The sequence below is a fragment of the Sminthopsis crassicaudata genome, chromosome 4 (genome assembly GCF_048593235.1).
Source record: "Sminthopsis crassicaudata isolate SCR6 chromosome 4, ASM4859323v1, whole genome shotgun sequence".
Classification (NCBI taxonomy): Eukaryota; Metazoa; Chordata; class Mammalia; order Dasyuromorphia; family Dasyuridae; genus Sminthopsis; species Sminthopsis crassicaudata.
Genome location: NC_133620.1, coordinates 437,301,587 through 437,317,723, shown reverse-complemented (window position 1 = coordinate 437,317,723; position 16,137 = coordinate 437,301,587). Strand labels below are relative to the sequence as shown.

Here is a 16,137-nt window from a genome sequence, read left to right as displayed (position 1 = left end):
AATAACAATAATAGTGATAACTTCAAAATGCATCTAATTCAACTGGTACAGATAAAGGGAAACCCTTTATCATATCCCCAGCTAATGCTCTTTCATTATCTTCTTAAAGCCCTGAAGGCTCCCAGGGTAGCTTATTTTCCTAGAGATACTAAGTGGTACAGTGGATAAGGTGAAGTAAGAAAGACCTGAGTTCAAATTTGGCTCCAGATACTTATTGGTTGTGTGACTCTGGGCAAATCACTTAAACTCTCCATTTGCCTCAATTTCCTCATTTATAAATAAAGATCATAATAGCACCAATCTCCAAAGATTATTGTAAGGATCAAGTGGCATAATATTTGTAAAGCACAATGTCTGGCACATAGTAGGTATCTAATAGTGTTTTTTCCCCTTTTCTTTAGGCAAAAAAATCTTATTTGTTACTTTCATTTTTTGTTTTGTTTTGTTTCCAATTAATTTTATCAATCACCTTATTATTACCCAAGTATCTTATTTGGATCTGGTCCATCTTCTCAAGGCTTCCTAAAACATCATACTCAGGACATCAAATAATAGAACTAGTAAATCCCTTATTCTGAACAAAATACTGCCCTTAATATAGCCAAAAATCTCATTTGCCTTTCAGGCTTATGTCACGCTTTTGATTCATAACAAAACCCAAGTTGACCAAAAATCCCTCACATATTTTTCACATGAATTATTTGATGTAATACTCAAGCAGTTGATTTCTGAACCCAAATGTAGAATTTTGAATTTATATTCCAACACTCCAGTGTATCTATGATCTCATCAATATCCTATCTAGACCCGGCTATCCTGCGATTCCCTTGTCTACATTCTCCCACAAAGATCACTCAACTGGTGGTATATACCACATGGAGAATATTTTAATATTCTCTCCCATATCACACATAACAATGGAGCATAAAAGCTGTCTCTTGATTGTCCCTTGTTCTCACATAACTAATCCGTTGTTTTGTTTTTCTGGTCACATGTTTTTCTGATGATGTTACCCTTTTTTGTTATCCCTGTTAGGATGTATCTTATTAGAATAAGCAGATTGTTCTAGTATTTTGAGATCTGTTTGGATTCTGACTCTACTATCCTTTATCTTATGTATGTATTCTATGTCTTATGTATATTTATGTATATCAATATCATATGCAGATTTTGACAAACATGCCAATTTTGCCTCCATTCAACTCACTGATAAAAATTCTCAACTGTGGAATGCAAAGGACAGATCCTTGGTTACTTCACAGAGCTCTCTCCAAATTGCATGTCCATTAATTACAATTCTCTGGATCTTCTGTTAACCAATCATTTTGAAATCTGCTTATTTAAATCATCTAGTCTCTACTTCCCATTTTAGATAGGAGGAGTCAATTATTTGCCCCCAGTCACATAAGGAAGTAGCACAGCAAGGTCCCCGACTTGAATTTAGTGTTCTGTCCACAAAACCAGACTGCCTTCTCTTACTAATATAAAAATCTGAGATGTTTTTAGCCCTGAAAATACACCTCTGGTCATTCACCCCAAGGCAGTCTACCTCTCTGCTGCCTCTGCTGGGCAAAGGTAGGTTCTGTGTTCTTATCCCACCCACTTGTTTTTCTACCATCTTAAACGTAGGAGTAAATATTATATAATTGAATAAATATTAGATAATTGACTTTGATTATCCTCTCCCTGACCCTTTTGCTCTTTTCTAACTTACCCAGGTGCAGGGGATCAATAAACATATGAACCCTGCTAGTAACTATTAAAAGTATCATTATCTCTATTCTCTGGTCCTTGCCAACATGTGTCCTTGGAGACTTTTTCCTGTTTCTGTTCCTCTAACTTCTACGACTAGCTACTTCTTCTGATGTCCTTCTCTGCCCTTGACCAAAGAAAGTCTACTCGTCTATTCTTATTGTTCCTAGAAAGTCTACTCGTCTATTCTCATCGTTCCTACTCTTAAATATTCCTTATATGAGGGTTTTTAGATATAGCTACTCACTTACGTTTATTATTTGCAGGTTCTTCAAGAGGCAAGCCAGGAGTTTAGATGCATTGATTCCTATTATCATACCCAAGATAACTCTCTGCTTTTAGTTTTTCACAATCCTATGAATGTACAACGACTAAGTTCTGAAAAATGGGAAATTGCTCTGCATTCTAATGTTGGATTCAGGTGATTTTTTTGTTTGTTTAATTTATTCCTTAACCTGAAATGAGCATTTGAACTCCAAGGAAATATCTCTCCAGGACTCAGCATAGTGCCTGAAATGGAGGAAACAATTAGTTTTTGTTGACTGCCTAAGTCACCATTCTTGTAATTAATGTTAAAATAAATTTGCTTGCTTAGACCCACATAGATTAAAGACTTGGGGAATGTTATGATGAGTCTAGAATGCAAATTCTATATTTTGATGTTTATTTTTAATTTCTTATTTATTTTAAACTTAAATACAAAATGAGAGAAAATAACATTTCCATATGCATAGCAGAACATGAAGAATTCAATATAAAACAATGCATTTCCATTTCAGCCTGCTTATTTAAAAAAGAAAACACTATTGTTTTAAAGCTACCCAGCTTTTCTGTGCTTCCAAGTTTTCTTTTGTTCTCTGCTGTATACTTTTTTCTCTCTTCTTCTCTCTCCTCTCCTACATAAAGCTATAATTACACATGAATATATAAGATCTATAAATACACACACACACATACATGTATATATAAGATCAGGCTAATCATAGTTTTATTTGTCAGTTATGATTTCTGATTGAGGAAATATGGAAAAAAATCTTAGTCTTAATTGGTTATTAATATGAGAGAAATAATTTCTCTCAGTAGAAAATAGAGATACCATGGAAGAAGAATTGAGAGGATTTGGCAATTGATTGGATGAAGGGGACTGAAGGCAAGGCAGAATCACTATCAACTATCCACTAGCAATAACTAATAAAATGATTAATTACCCAGAAACTATGTCTCTCGAACATCATTCTACCTCTCATTTTTTTCATCTATTTCATAGGTTCAATTATTATCTTTATAGATAGACTCCCAAATCTAAAATATGTTTGTCATTTCTATTTGTTAGATGGGTAGCATTTTCCTCTGGAGGTCCAAGTCTTTCCATGTTTTTTTCCTAAAATTAATCAGCTCATCATTTCTAATAGTATATGTTGATGTTCCTATAGCTTCAAATAGAATTTGAGAAAATAGACATTAAGTGAAAGGCAAAAGCATCAATCTAGTATTAACCAAATTTTAACCTCTAGGATTCAATGACTTTTTATACCCTAGCTCCCCTGGATTCACTCTACCATATAATAAAAGGTATTGCTTAAAGCTTGGTTATATTTTTTGAAAAGATATTCATCATTTTTGTAGAACTGTCTTCAGGGAATAAAGCTCTAGCATTGGTATGAAAAGGATCTCGTTTCAAGCCTACTTCTTATGTTAAAGATTTTAAAGACTTGCATGGTCTTGGGCAAAGTCACTTCCACCAGCTTCCTTCCCATTCTTGATCTGTGGTCTTGTGACTTTCCATAATCATATTATATATACATATATACATATATATATATATATGTATGTGTATATATATATGTATATATATATATATGAAAAGATATTGGAGAAATATTAAATGGAAGAAAAGCACACATTTTTCTGCTCAACAATGTTGTTATTAAATATTTTACTTTTCAACATTTAAAACCTTTCACACAGAGGAGGTGACCCCTAAGAGGTGATATCTAGAAATTCAAATTTTAACTCTGGACATTAGGATCTCTAGTCAATTTGTTTGTTGTGTATAGATATCTTTAAAATTGATTTGTAATGTTATGGAATATTGTTGTTCTATAAGAAACAATCAGCAGAATGATTTTAGAGAGCCCTGGAGAGACTTACATGAACTGATGCTTAGTGAAATAAGTAGAACCAGGACATCATTTTACACAGCTACAACAATATTATATGACAATCAATTCTTTCCAACAACGAGATGATTGAGGCCAGATGCAATCATGTTTTGATGATCTACCCAGAGAGAGGACTGTAGGAACCGAGTGTGTATCACAATATAACATTCTCTTTTTGTTGTTGTTTTCTTGCATTTTTAAAATTCATTTTATTTCCTTTCTTGTGCAAGATAATTGTACAATGTGTTTACACATATTGGATTTAATATATATTTTAACGTGTATAACATACATTGGATTGCTTGCCATCTAAGGGAGGGGGTGTGGAGAAGGAGAGGAAAATTTGGAACACAAGGCCATGCAAAGATCAATGTTGAAAATGCATATGTTTTGAAAATAAAAAGTTTTAATAAAAATTGATTTGTAATGCTAACTTTTTCTTGGATTCTGTCCCCTCACCCAGGAACTATTTGGAACTTGTAGCTGACTCTATTCAAGAATGGGTTGTACAAGAAGAAGCAAAATATCAGGAAAAGAAAATGGCTGAGGAAATAGCTCTTGCTATAGCACAACTAGAAGCATCTGCTGAAAAATCTGAAACTTCTTCCAAAAAGTCTAAAGGTAGATATTTATTTCCATTATAATCAAACCTGAATTCTCAGGCATTTTCTCTGACTTTTTGTTTTGAGTGAATATTAACTGTTTGATAAGATTTCAGGCATGATATAATAATGAAACTCCTCAGTTTGGCACTTAAATCTCTGCACCATCTTATTCCAGCCAGATTTCCAAGATTTGTTTTATATTATTCCCCTTCATGACCTCCACAATCCACCTAAGCAAATCTACTTGGTAGCCCTTCACATAGTTTTCCATTTTCCACCAAAAATGAAGCGTGTGCCATACCTCAGTTCTAACTCGTAGCATTCTTAGTTTCATTCAGACTTCTCTCTAAGCAGTCTCCTACCTGAGGACTCTCCTGATTCCCCAGGATTCCCTTCACCTTTGTACTCCTGCACTTCCTTCTTCTCTTCAAATTACTTTGTATATCCTAATTGTTTGATATAAATATTGTATCCTCTCTTCTTTCCCACTCCCGTACAAGCTCCTTGAAGGCAAGAACTGCTTCATTTTGTCTTTATAATCAGAAAACCTAGACTAATGCCTAAGACAGAAGTTCTAGATAAAGATAAGATAGCAAGATAGATCACATACTAAGAAGTGGAGCAAAAGGGGAATACTATCATTGCATTCAAATATGGAAAGATTTTAATGTGGAAGAAAGATAAGATTGATTTTGCTTGGCCCCAGAGTACAGAATTACCATCAAACAGTAGAAGCTACATAAAAGCAGATGTCATCTCAAAATAAAGAAAATCTTTCCTTAAGAAACCATATGTCTTTGAAGCAAAATGAGTTGCTTCAGGATGTAGTGAGCTCCCCTTCATGATATTCAAATAAAGTCTGGGTCTGAATGACCATTTGGTAGACATTCATATTTTTCATGTTGACTTAGGTCACCTGTGCATAGCCTTCCAGTTTTAAAATTTGATGATTCTATGACCATTGTGGAACTTCATCCTTTCCCTCCATACCACCACCTCCTCCTGATTTTCTTTTTACTAATAAAGATTCCACTACATATTCAGTCGCCCATACTTAAAACCTTGGCATTGTCTTGGATTTCCCCTTGTGTTCAGTCTTCCTCATCCAATCAATTGCCAAGTCCTCTTAATTCTACTTCCATGAAATTTCTACTTTCTACTGAGAGAAATTATTATTTTTTTCTTAAAAACCAATTATTGAATTAAGACTAAGTTTTTTTTTCCCCTTTCTATTTCCTCATTCAGAAGTCAGTCCCTGAAGAATAGGGCTCATAATGAGATTGGATTTAATATTCTCCTCAATCTTGTTCATACCCCATCCAACTGGGAAAACTCAGATCTGATAAAAAGGTAAAGAAAGTCTAGTTTAGGTGAATTGATGGATTCTAGTTTATTGTGTTTTGATCTAATCATACCCGACTAGATTAGATTCTGCTAGTCTGGGAAGAGATATCTTTCTTTGTTCAAAGCTCAGTGATGTTACATCCCCCAGACCCTTATTAAAATAAACCCACCTCTCATAGAACTCATTCTCTCATTAGTTATTAGCCAGTCAGAGTTAATTACATCTTCAGGAATACCCACTCTTCCAAGTACATATAAATATTAAGTAGATCCCATCAGAGATTTGGGTTTATGAGAGATAACTAAGTGACCATTTTTAAAATTAATTATTCACTAGCATAATTAATAGAATAATTAATAATAAATAAATGTCTCTCAAACTTTTTACTTGTCACATGGATTCAATTGTTATCTCTCTACATATGACTTCCAAATCTAAATATTTAATCCCATCTCTCTTCTTAATTTGATATTACACTGCCAACCAATTGCTTGATTTCTCTACCTGAAACATCTCAGATGCAATATGTATAAAATATAATTCATTCTAATTTTCCCCAAATTCTTGTATCTTCTAATTTTTCTATATCTATTGGAGGCATCATTATCCTTCCACAGCAGGGGTTCTCAAACTATGGCCTTGGGCCAGATGCTGCAGCTGAGGACTTGCCGGGTTATGGCAAATGGGCTGAGGGGCGGAGACAAAGTGTGAGTCTAAGAGACAGTGAACTGCCCCCCTATTTAAAAAGTTTGGGGACCACTGTTCCACAGACTCAGGTTTGTAAACTCAATGTAAGTCTTTGAATTTTTCTTTTGCTCTTGTTAATTGCCAAGTCAATGATATATCTCCCATGAATTTATGCCCTCCTCTTCAATTCAAATGCTCTTAACCTTTGACATTTTTTTTCTTATTTCAAACCAGGACATTTACTTAAGAGTTTGATTCTCTCCATTTGTAGGTGCCAAAGGAAGTAAAACCGTCAGTGAGGATGAAGAGAAAGAGAAAGAAAAAGAGAAAGAAAAAGAAAAGGAGAAAGAGAAGAATTTTTTTATCCTAGAGGGCTCCCTTAAGGTAATCCAAAATAGGGGAAAATACATAGTAATAAGAAGTTGTAACCCTAAATGAGTTAATGGTTGGGTGACTGTGATGGAAGATCCAATTTTTTGGCTAAGATCTTGGACAATTGATCATTTGCAGGTCAGTTAAATGCCTTTAACTGGTAATTGTGTCTAGGAAATAGTGTCAGAGTATGGTGGGAAGAGTCAGAAAAGTTAGTAAATTTTTCTCCCTCTTCAAAATTATTCCTCCTTAAATTAAAGAAAAAGATATATCATTCTTCATGAGTGACAATTTTAAAATAAGATATTCATTTATAATTTGATTCAGTGATTATATTTCTCTAAGGTATCTTTCTATCCCTAAAGAGTAAAAACTATTAGTAAGTGGTACTTAGAGTAAGTTCTGAAACCCATAGAGACTGCCAATAGCTAGTCATGATTACATTCAGAGTAGCCACCAGCTAAATCCTGGAAATGTATAGCTTGCCTTCCAATAATAGGAAGGATTATTGCTTAAGCACTAGAAGGGAGTTTCAAGTATTTCAAGAAATAGTGTCATGTCCTTTCTTAGCCTTCCTCATTACCATTTATTGAAAGAAAAAATAAAGCAACAGGAAAAAAGAAATGTCTCACCCAAGATCACACAGGTCGTATGTATCAAAGTCAAGTTTGAACCCCAAACCTTTGACTATCATACCCAAATCTCTTTTCATTGTACTATATTGCCTCCTACTGGTGTGGTTCACTAGCTAACATATATCAATTGGTTGAATCAATGGACACTCTCCTAGGAAATACAACCTCAACCTGTCTTCCGTAGTCCCATTTTATGAATATAACTGTATGTATTGGTGACATATCAGTAGACAGTAGGTTTTTGTCATTGAATCTATAAATACCACAAAAACCCAGGATTGTCAATCCATGATATAATAAATATAAGGGAAAAAGTCTAGTCAACTTTGAAGGTAAGGACCCTGTAAACACATCCAATATTCAAGCTACTCTGATGTCCTGCCAGACCAATACACCTTTTGAGGTAAAAAAAAAAAAAAAATCTAGTGGATCAAATATAACCAGAATCCATTTTATTTTCTAAAATCAAGCCTTCATTTTCTAATTACCATTTTCCCAGAAAAGCCTAATGTTCTCTAAAATTAACCTTAGTTTTACCAACTTAAATGTTCAAGTAATTTGCAATTGTGATTATTGGACAGGCTTGGAAGGCAGAACAGGAACGTTTAGCAGAAGAAGAGCGCATAAAAGAAGAAAAGAAATTAGAAAAAAGACAAGTAGAACCTACCAAAAAGAAAAAGAAAGGAGAAAAGCTGGAAAAACAAGATAGCAAGATTTCTAAAAAGAAACTCGGTTCCAAAGAGAAAAATAAAGAAGAGGTGTCAAAGTCCTCACAGCAACAAGAAGAAATTGTCCCACCAGTGGTCATTGAGAAAGTATACCCGGTAAGGCCAGTTTTGATACCTACCCAGCCCTCATGTCTACTCTAGAAGAAAAAAAAAGTTCCTAAAGTTATATAGCCAATATTAATTCAAAGGAATTTGGGTCTCTTTCTTAAAACAGCAGCAATTCCAAATTAGCAGCAACTCTTGGTGCTCTACTTGTCCATTCCTATGTCCTTTGATAGTAGAGCTTCATGATAATAATGGTCTCAATCTTCTGGGGGTAGAGAATGGTACACAGTGTTTATAGGAGGAAAAAGTTATCAACCTTGTCAAGTTTGAGAAAATTGCCTTATAAAATTTATTTGATTTGACTAGCTCTGCTGTGGCCTATTCTCATTTCAATGTTCCTTTTCCCCCAATTTAATAGTATTTTTTTTTGTTTTGTTTTTATTTATTTATTTTTATTTCATTTTATTTTTCCAGTTGCATTCCAATTCATTTTTATAAGACTTTTGAGTTTCAGATTTTTTCTCCCTCCCTTCCTTCCTTGCCTCCTCCCCAATATAGCAAGCAATCTGATATAGGTAATTTATGTATAATCTCAATGTTCCTTTTGGCCTGGTTTCCTGAGTGAGCTCTATTTTCTTTCTTTCTCTCTCCCAAACCCCAATCTATTTCTCTTCTGTGTCTTAAAGACATACTTATACTACGATTATTCTCTGGATCTCTAATCTCCACAATACAAGAATTCTCTCTAATAAAAGATTGCAGACCTCCCAACAATTTCCATACTTGAATTTTTTTTTTCAAGTTGGTAGAGATCCTCTTTCTTTTCAATAAATTAAAAAAACAACCATATCACCCCACTGCTCAACAAACTCCAGTGGCTCCCAAGTATCTCCAGGATCAAATATAAAATCTCCTGTTTATTCTCTGACTCCCCATGTTTTCAATCTCCTTATCATTCCCACCCTCACATACATATGCTAGCATCATTTCCATGAACAAAGTACTTCATCTCTTCCTCAAGCATTTTCTCTGACTCCTCCTCATAGCGGTAAAACTCTCCCTCCTTATCTTTGCTTCCTGGCTTCCCCAGTTTCTTTCAAATCCCACCTAAAATCCCATCTTCTTTAGACGCTTCTCCCAAATCCTCTTAATTCTAGTGTCTTCTCTCTATTGATTACTTTGTATTTATACTGTATATAGCTTGTTTATACATATTTGTTTTGCTAGTTCTTTTCCCCACTAGATTGTGAGTTCCTTGAAAGCAGAAACTGTCTTTTGCCTCTTTTTGTATCCTCAGTGCTTAGCACATGGTTCCTGGTATATCACGGGCTCTTAATGTTTGTTGCCTTATTTGATAACTGAACTTTTAAATGTGGCTGCTCCTTCCAGCAATATAGATAATAAATTATCCAGGCCTCTCCTTCGTGTCCTTCCATAAATCTTCTACAAAAATTCTCATCAAAAAGCTAGAGGCTTAAAATAGGTCTATTAATATTTTTTTCTAGGTATCAGAGAAAAACTTGAGGCACACACTTATTATGCCCAAATCTGGTCCCAAGACAATGGACCCATTTCCTTTCCAATCTCTTATGTCTTTGATATCATTTATACCTTTCTTCATGAAGAAGTTTTTAATTAATAAAATACCAAAACCCATTTATACCCACCATAGGTCTTTTCCCTTGATTTTTGAATCACCTGAACTCTTGATTTTTTCTGAGATCATAGTGGTCACTGGTATAAAATATTATTGTGGTTAATACCAATGCTCAGAAGAGTGAGTTCTGTGTCTGGGTATTGTTGGAAATCATTGAAAGTGCTACACAGTTTATCAGAGGTAAAGGAAGCAATATGGTAGAGTGGAAGGAGTGATAGATTGAGAGGACCTGGATTCTTCTCCTTGTAAGTCACTCACAGCTCTAATACTCAGTTTCCTCATTTGTAAAATCAAGAGTTTGGAAAAGATGGTCATTAAGGTTTCACCCAGTCCCAAATCTATAATCCTTTGATAATGATCCTAGAAGTCAGCCAGCTCTTTCTATCTGCCTCAATTCAAAGCCCAGTGCATATCTATCAGCAGTTTCTATTGAAAGATGACCAGTGGACTTCTGGGGGGAAATAGTCTTCTTATTTTTAGCTTCTACTTTATTACAAACTTTTATTTCTTTTTCTCTAACTATGCCTTTCTTCCCTTTTGGAAAAACTATTTTCCTCTTTGAACAATTTTCTTTCTATTCCAAAATCATTTGGTTTTTCCAGTTCTACAATCCTTCCCTACTTAAAGTCCTTATCCTACACAATCTGTCTTTTACTGCCTTTCCAGTCCTTCCTCCCCAAATTTTTTTTAGAAATAGAATTATAGATTTGGAATTGAAAAGGACCTTTTAGACTTTCATTTGACAAATAGGGAAACTGAGGCAGGATACCAATTTATTTGCCTATGCCATCCAAATGATAAACACTTAGAGATGGAATTTGAACCATGTTCTTCTTGACTCTAATGCTATCCAGTGATCTTTTTACTATAGCATTCCGCCACTCCTATTTGAATCCTTAGATCCAATCAACCTATTCTTCAATGATATCATATCTAGTAAATGACTTCTGACCCGACCTCTCATCCATCTTCAAAGTTACCAATCTCTTCTTAATTTCTAATCTAAAATCCTCATCCTGCCTGACCATCCTGAATCTTCTCTCTAGAAGCTTCGGGTGCTGAATGCCTCTCTGATCATTCTTTCCTAGTCTCCATAATACCATTGGACTTGAAGTCAGGACTTGAATTTCGGTTCTGCTTTATTAATGTATAGTGGAAAACGTTATGGAGTTAAATTTGATCCAGGTTCAAATCCTGCCTCTGATATAGACTTGCTTAGATATGATCTTAGACAAATCAGTGATTTTTTTTTTTTTTTTCATGAGCATTGGTTTCTTCATCTGTAAAATGAAGAGTTTAGATTAGGTCACCTCTGAAGTCCTTTCTTATTTTATGATACTATGATTTTTTCCTGGAAGAGTATCCATGTTTTGCTAACTAATTGTAGTTCTATCTAAGGCTCGATCCTAGGTCCTTGTCTTCAAAAAAATAATAACAAAATGAAAAAATAAGATAAAATTAGAGGCTTGACTCACTAGTTTCTAAAGTTTTTTTCCTACTCTAAACCCAGTGGCAAAAATATAACTACCTATCATGATAAACCCTTTTTGGACACATACTTGCTAAACCATTATTTATATTGATCTCCAAATCTACCTCCTACAGGTTCAATTAACACCATTTAAATTGCTAAAAGAACATTAGACCACCAAATTCCTCACTATATTTGGAATCTTAATCCAGTGGTGGGCACATATTTGTAAATGAAAATTTACCTACCATAAGGTGGGACCAGGAAGATGTGACTAGGGAGAAATCAGTTGCATAGATGGAGCTGAGTCATCAGGAGTTTCTGAAGGGATGGGGGCATAAAGACCACCTTCCAACCAGTCATGGCATGCATGATTTTGTTCTAATAGTTAATGTGGTTAGATAATTGACAGTTGCAGAATTTCTAATACGAGCCAAGAGAAGAAAATCTGGCACTAAGTCACCTCCTGACAGATTTCTGAACTCCAACGTTGCATTGGACTGTACCCAAACACAAATTCAAAACTCTGGCATGTTGTTTGGAGGTCATTTTGACACTTGTAAAGTGATGATTTATTACAGTACTACTTACTACCATCCAGGAGTAACTGATGAAGTCATTTCGGTCTAAAGCCTGGAAAGTTTTTTGAGCTCCTTTTGCATTAAAAGTGCATTGATTATAATACATTTTTGATGCATTTTTATTTTATGTCATAGATATTTCTCACACAAATACCTTTTTGTGGTCTTTTAAATATTACCTTCTCTTTAGACAGATTATTAAAGCAAAAACATCCAACATAAAGACAATATCTGATGATGTAGATAACATTTTCTCCTGCTCCTCTGCTGTGAGAAAAGTAGAGGGTGGGGTAAGAGGAAGCTTAATTATTTCTTCTTCTATGTGTTCACTGGTTTTTCCATTGTTCAGATTTCAATTTCTTTTTTAATGATGCTTTCACTGATCTCATTATAGGAATTGTGTATATTGTTCTGATTATGCTGATTTTACTCAGTATTAGTCATACAAATCTTGCCAAGTTTCTCTGAAAGACTTTTATTTGGAAATTCCTATAATCATGGAGTTAGAACTAGAAGGGACTTTAGTGGCCATTGAATAGTACTTCTTCATTTGACAGATGACAAACCTAAGTGAATTGCCCATGGTCACCCTAACAGTAAATGTCTAAGGTAGAATTTTATCCCAGTTCTCTCTGATACCAGTTGCTCTGATTACCTTTTCCATTATTCCCTACTGTCTGTCCCACATCATAATATTCCATTGCATTCACATAATAGTTGTTTTTATTTTTACTTTGTTTTGTTTTTACTATGGTCTTTTCTCAATAACGGACGCTTTATTTCCATTTCTTTGCTATCACAAAAAAGTTTGTGGTAATATTTTAGTAAATATTGGACTTTGTTTCTGTCTTCAATTTCCTTTGGGTTTATATAAGCCTAATAGTGAAATCACTGGGTCAAAAGGTCTGGATGGGGTAATCACTTTTTTTCAGAATTCCGAATTGATATGCAGGACATTTGGATTTATCTCAATTTCAACAGTTCAATAGTGAGTTTGTCATTCCATGGTCCTTTAAGTGCTTAATATTACCATTTTTGCCATCTTTACCAATTTGCATGGGATAGCATGAAATCTGAGAAATGTAATAATTTGAATTTGTTATAGTTAGTGATTTGTAGCAGGTCTTCCTATGATCATTTATAGTTTGTGATGCTTGTGAAAACTTAATGTCCTTTGACAACCAGAATATTAATGAATGGCTATTGGTATTATTATATTTTTGAGTCAATTTCTTATATATCTCTGATATTGAACTGTAATCGTGATATTTGATGCATATTTCATCACTCTACAATTTCTTTTCTTAATCTATCTTTATGTATTTTGTTTATGCAAAAGAATTTTTTTTGGTTTTTTGCATAATCAAAATGTTTATTTTGTGATCTCTACTATCCCTTGTTTGTTTAAAAATTATTCCCCTATCCATAAATGAGAAAGATCTCATACTATGTTATTTTTAAAAATAATATTAACTTTTCTATTTGGGTCATATATCCATTTGGAGCTTATGGAGATATATGCTATAAGAAATTGGCCTAAATAATTTATTCCAAATTACTTTCCCCCTTGCCCCAATTAATAGTGATGAAAGGAAGTTCTCTTCTCACTAATCTATGCTCTTAAATTTATTTATTATTGGAATTCTATTTTCAATTGTTTTATTTCCTTGTTCATCTAGTCTGTTCTGCTAGTCTTTTTTCAAACAATTACCAAATAGTTTTTAATGATTTCTACTTAATAATATTTTTTGAAATCTGATAACAGTTAACCATCATTCACAATTTTTCTCACTTTCCCCATAAAATTTTAGACTTTTTGTTCTAAATTTTCTTGATTTATCTAGTTTTTAAAAGTAGACATTTTTGATTGACACTAAATCTGTAAATTAATTTGGTTAGAATTATCATTTATTATTATGTTGTCATGACCTAATAAGTTGGTTTATAATTATTTATCTCCCTTTATATCTGAGGCCTAACTTGAATCTCTGTGATTGTGATTATTTATGAATGTCTTTAAGAGAATCCTATGTAACAAATCTAAAATTATTTAAATTGGTTCATATTTTCACTTATTTTCTGTCCTGTCCATTGTATCCCTACATATGCAGGATAATGTTCTCTTTTTCTAGTTTCAAGGATACAACATGGGAGAGAATCCAATCCACATCTCTGGTACAAATTACTTCTTGTATCCCTCTGATGGAGGACAGATTGAAGTGGAAAAGATAGTATTTGGAAAAGGTACATTGTGAAAACATTCACCTTTTGATCAAGATGTATAAAATCACTGGGGATAACCCCATGACAATGAGATTATTGTTTGCTATGACACTGTAGAGCAGTGTCACTCAGATGAGGTCTTGAGTCATATTAGACTTTGATATACATATCGCCCTATTCACATTCTACTTCTGTCTTAGAACACAAAAATTTAGTTTCTACAGGACATGTAGTGACCAATATGATCATGTAGAATAATAGTAAGTGGAACATGACTTAAATCATAGAATTGTGAGGACTCTTGGGACAGATTTTATGCTTTGGGATCAAGTTTGTCTAAAAAGGTTTCCATAGAAGGTATATTGCATTAAGCTGTCAAACTAATTCATACTGTAATGCAAATTGCTTCTACTAGAGATCAAGATCATCTTTCTGGAAGAATGGAAACTTTCATGAAGAAAAAAGGAACATTTAATTTAGAACCCAAAGCACTGTCTAGAATGTTTACATGTGGGTGGTTTAGAGCCAGGAATACTAGCGAGATATTGGAAGAAAAAGTGGAACGGTGCCAAAGGAAAACTTGCCTACTTCACCATCTGGCTGGTGATTGTTTTGCTCCTCATTTTAATTAGATTTGTTAATATAAGTAGATAGAGAGATAGATATAGATACACACACACTCAGGCACATACACACACACAGACACACACAAAATATACATATACATAATTGAAAAGCAAAATTCTATTCTCCAGATATTGTGGGAATCAGTTATCTGATAATTTGCAATGATAGACTCATTTACCTGTCTTTTCCCTGTTGCTTCTTAGGGCCAACTTTCATAAAAGTGAGGGTGAAAAAGGACAAGCATAATTTCTTTATTCATATAAAAGACCCCAAGAAAATACAAGGAAAGGTGAAAAAACGAGAAGACAATGATTCTTCAGATGATGAAGGCAAAGGTAAAAGAAAGAAATCAAGGACACCAAAATCAGGTAATTTTATCACTGAGACACACCATAATATAATATAATAAAGTACAATACAACTTAAGACAATGCAACACGTTGTTGTGTAGCTAGGTGGCACCACAGAGCATAAAGCACTGAGCCTAGAGTCAGAGTCATATTCCAGAGTTCAAATCTAGTCTCAGACATTTACAACCTGTGTAACCCTGGGCAAGCCGCTTAATCTGGTATGCCTTAGTTTACTCATCTGTAAAGGAGAAGGAGATGGGCTCAAACACTACCAAAGACAATTGAACAACAACAAAAACAATAAAAGAAACATTCACTGTGTGCAGAACAAAGTGATAATCACTGAGAGACATATAAAGTTTAGATAAGGTGCAACTCCAGTCCTCATGGTACTCAAATTCTGCAAGGGGTTCAGTCACTAACACAATTAACTTTAATTTGTATAGCACTTACTATGTGCCAGATACAGTGCTAAATACTTTACAATTATATAATTATCTCATTTGACCCTCACAACCTCGAGAAGTAGGTGATATTGTTATTCCCATTTTTCAGATAGAAAAACAGATGTTATAATGGTTTACTTGGAGTCACATAACTGATAGATATTTAAGGATAAATTTGAATTTGGATCTTCCTTAGTCCAGCTCTAGTGTTCTACCCTATCACCTACCTAGCTCACTAATAAATATGTCACAATACACAATATTGCAGAAGTGTAGCTAGAAAGTTATAAACCACAACATCACCATAGTTTTAAGGAATGGTTTTTGATAGATATCATGGAAGACTTCTGGGAAGGAAAGATTTTTGACTTAAGGTGCCAGAAAATAAATCAATAGAACAGAAAATGAAATGACTATACCTGCTAACAACATCAGAATGTCTCACCTTGAT

At 34.0% G+C, this 16,137-nt stretch overlaps 1 protein-coding gene across 3 annotated transcripts in view; it reads left to right on the top strand.

The window, feature by feature from the left end:
• Positions 1-16,137, top strand: part of SPAG17 (sperm associated antigen 17) — a 251,538-nt gene that overhangs the window by 149,798 nt on the left and 85,603 nt on the right. For all 3 annotated transcript variants that reach the window (XM_074263223.1, XM_074263224.1, XM_074263222.1), the window contains 6 exons: positions 2,019-2,173; positions 4,378-4,535; positions 6,823-6,935; positions 8,140-8,382; positions 14,173-14,284; positions 15,094-15,258. In XM_074263223.1, coding sequence (XP_074119324.1) covers positions 2,019-2,173; positions 4,378-4,535; positions 6,823-6,935; positions 8,140-8,382; positions 14,173-14,284; positions 15,094-15,258 — 946 coding nt within the window. The remainder of the gene's footprint in view (positions 1-2,018; positions 2,174-4,377; positions 4,536-6,822; positions 6,936-8,139; positions 8,383-14,172; positions 14,285-15,093; positions 15,259-16,137) is intronic.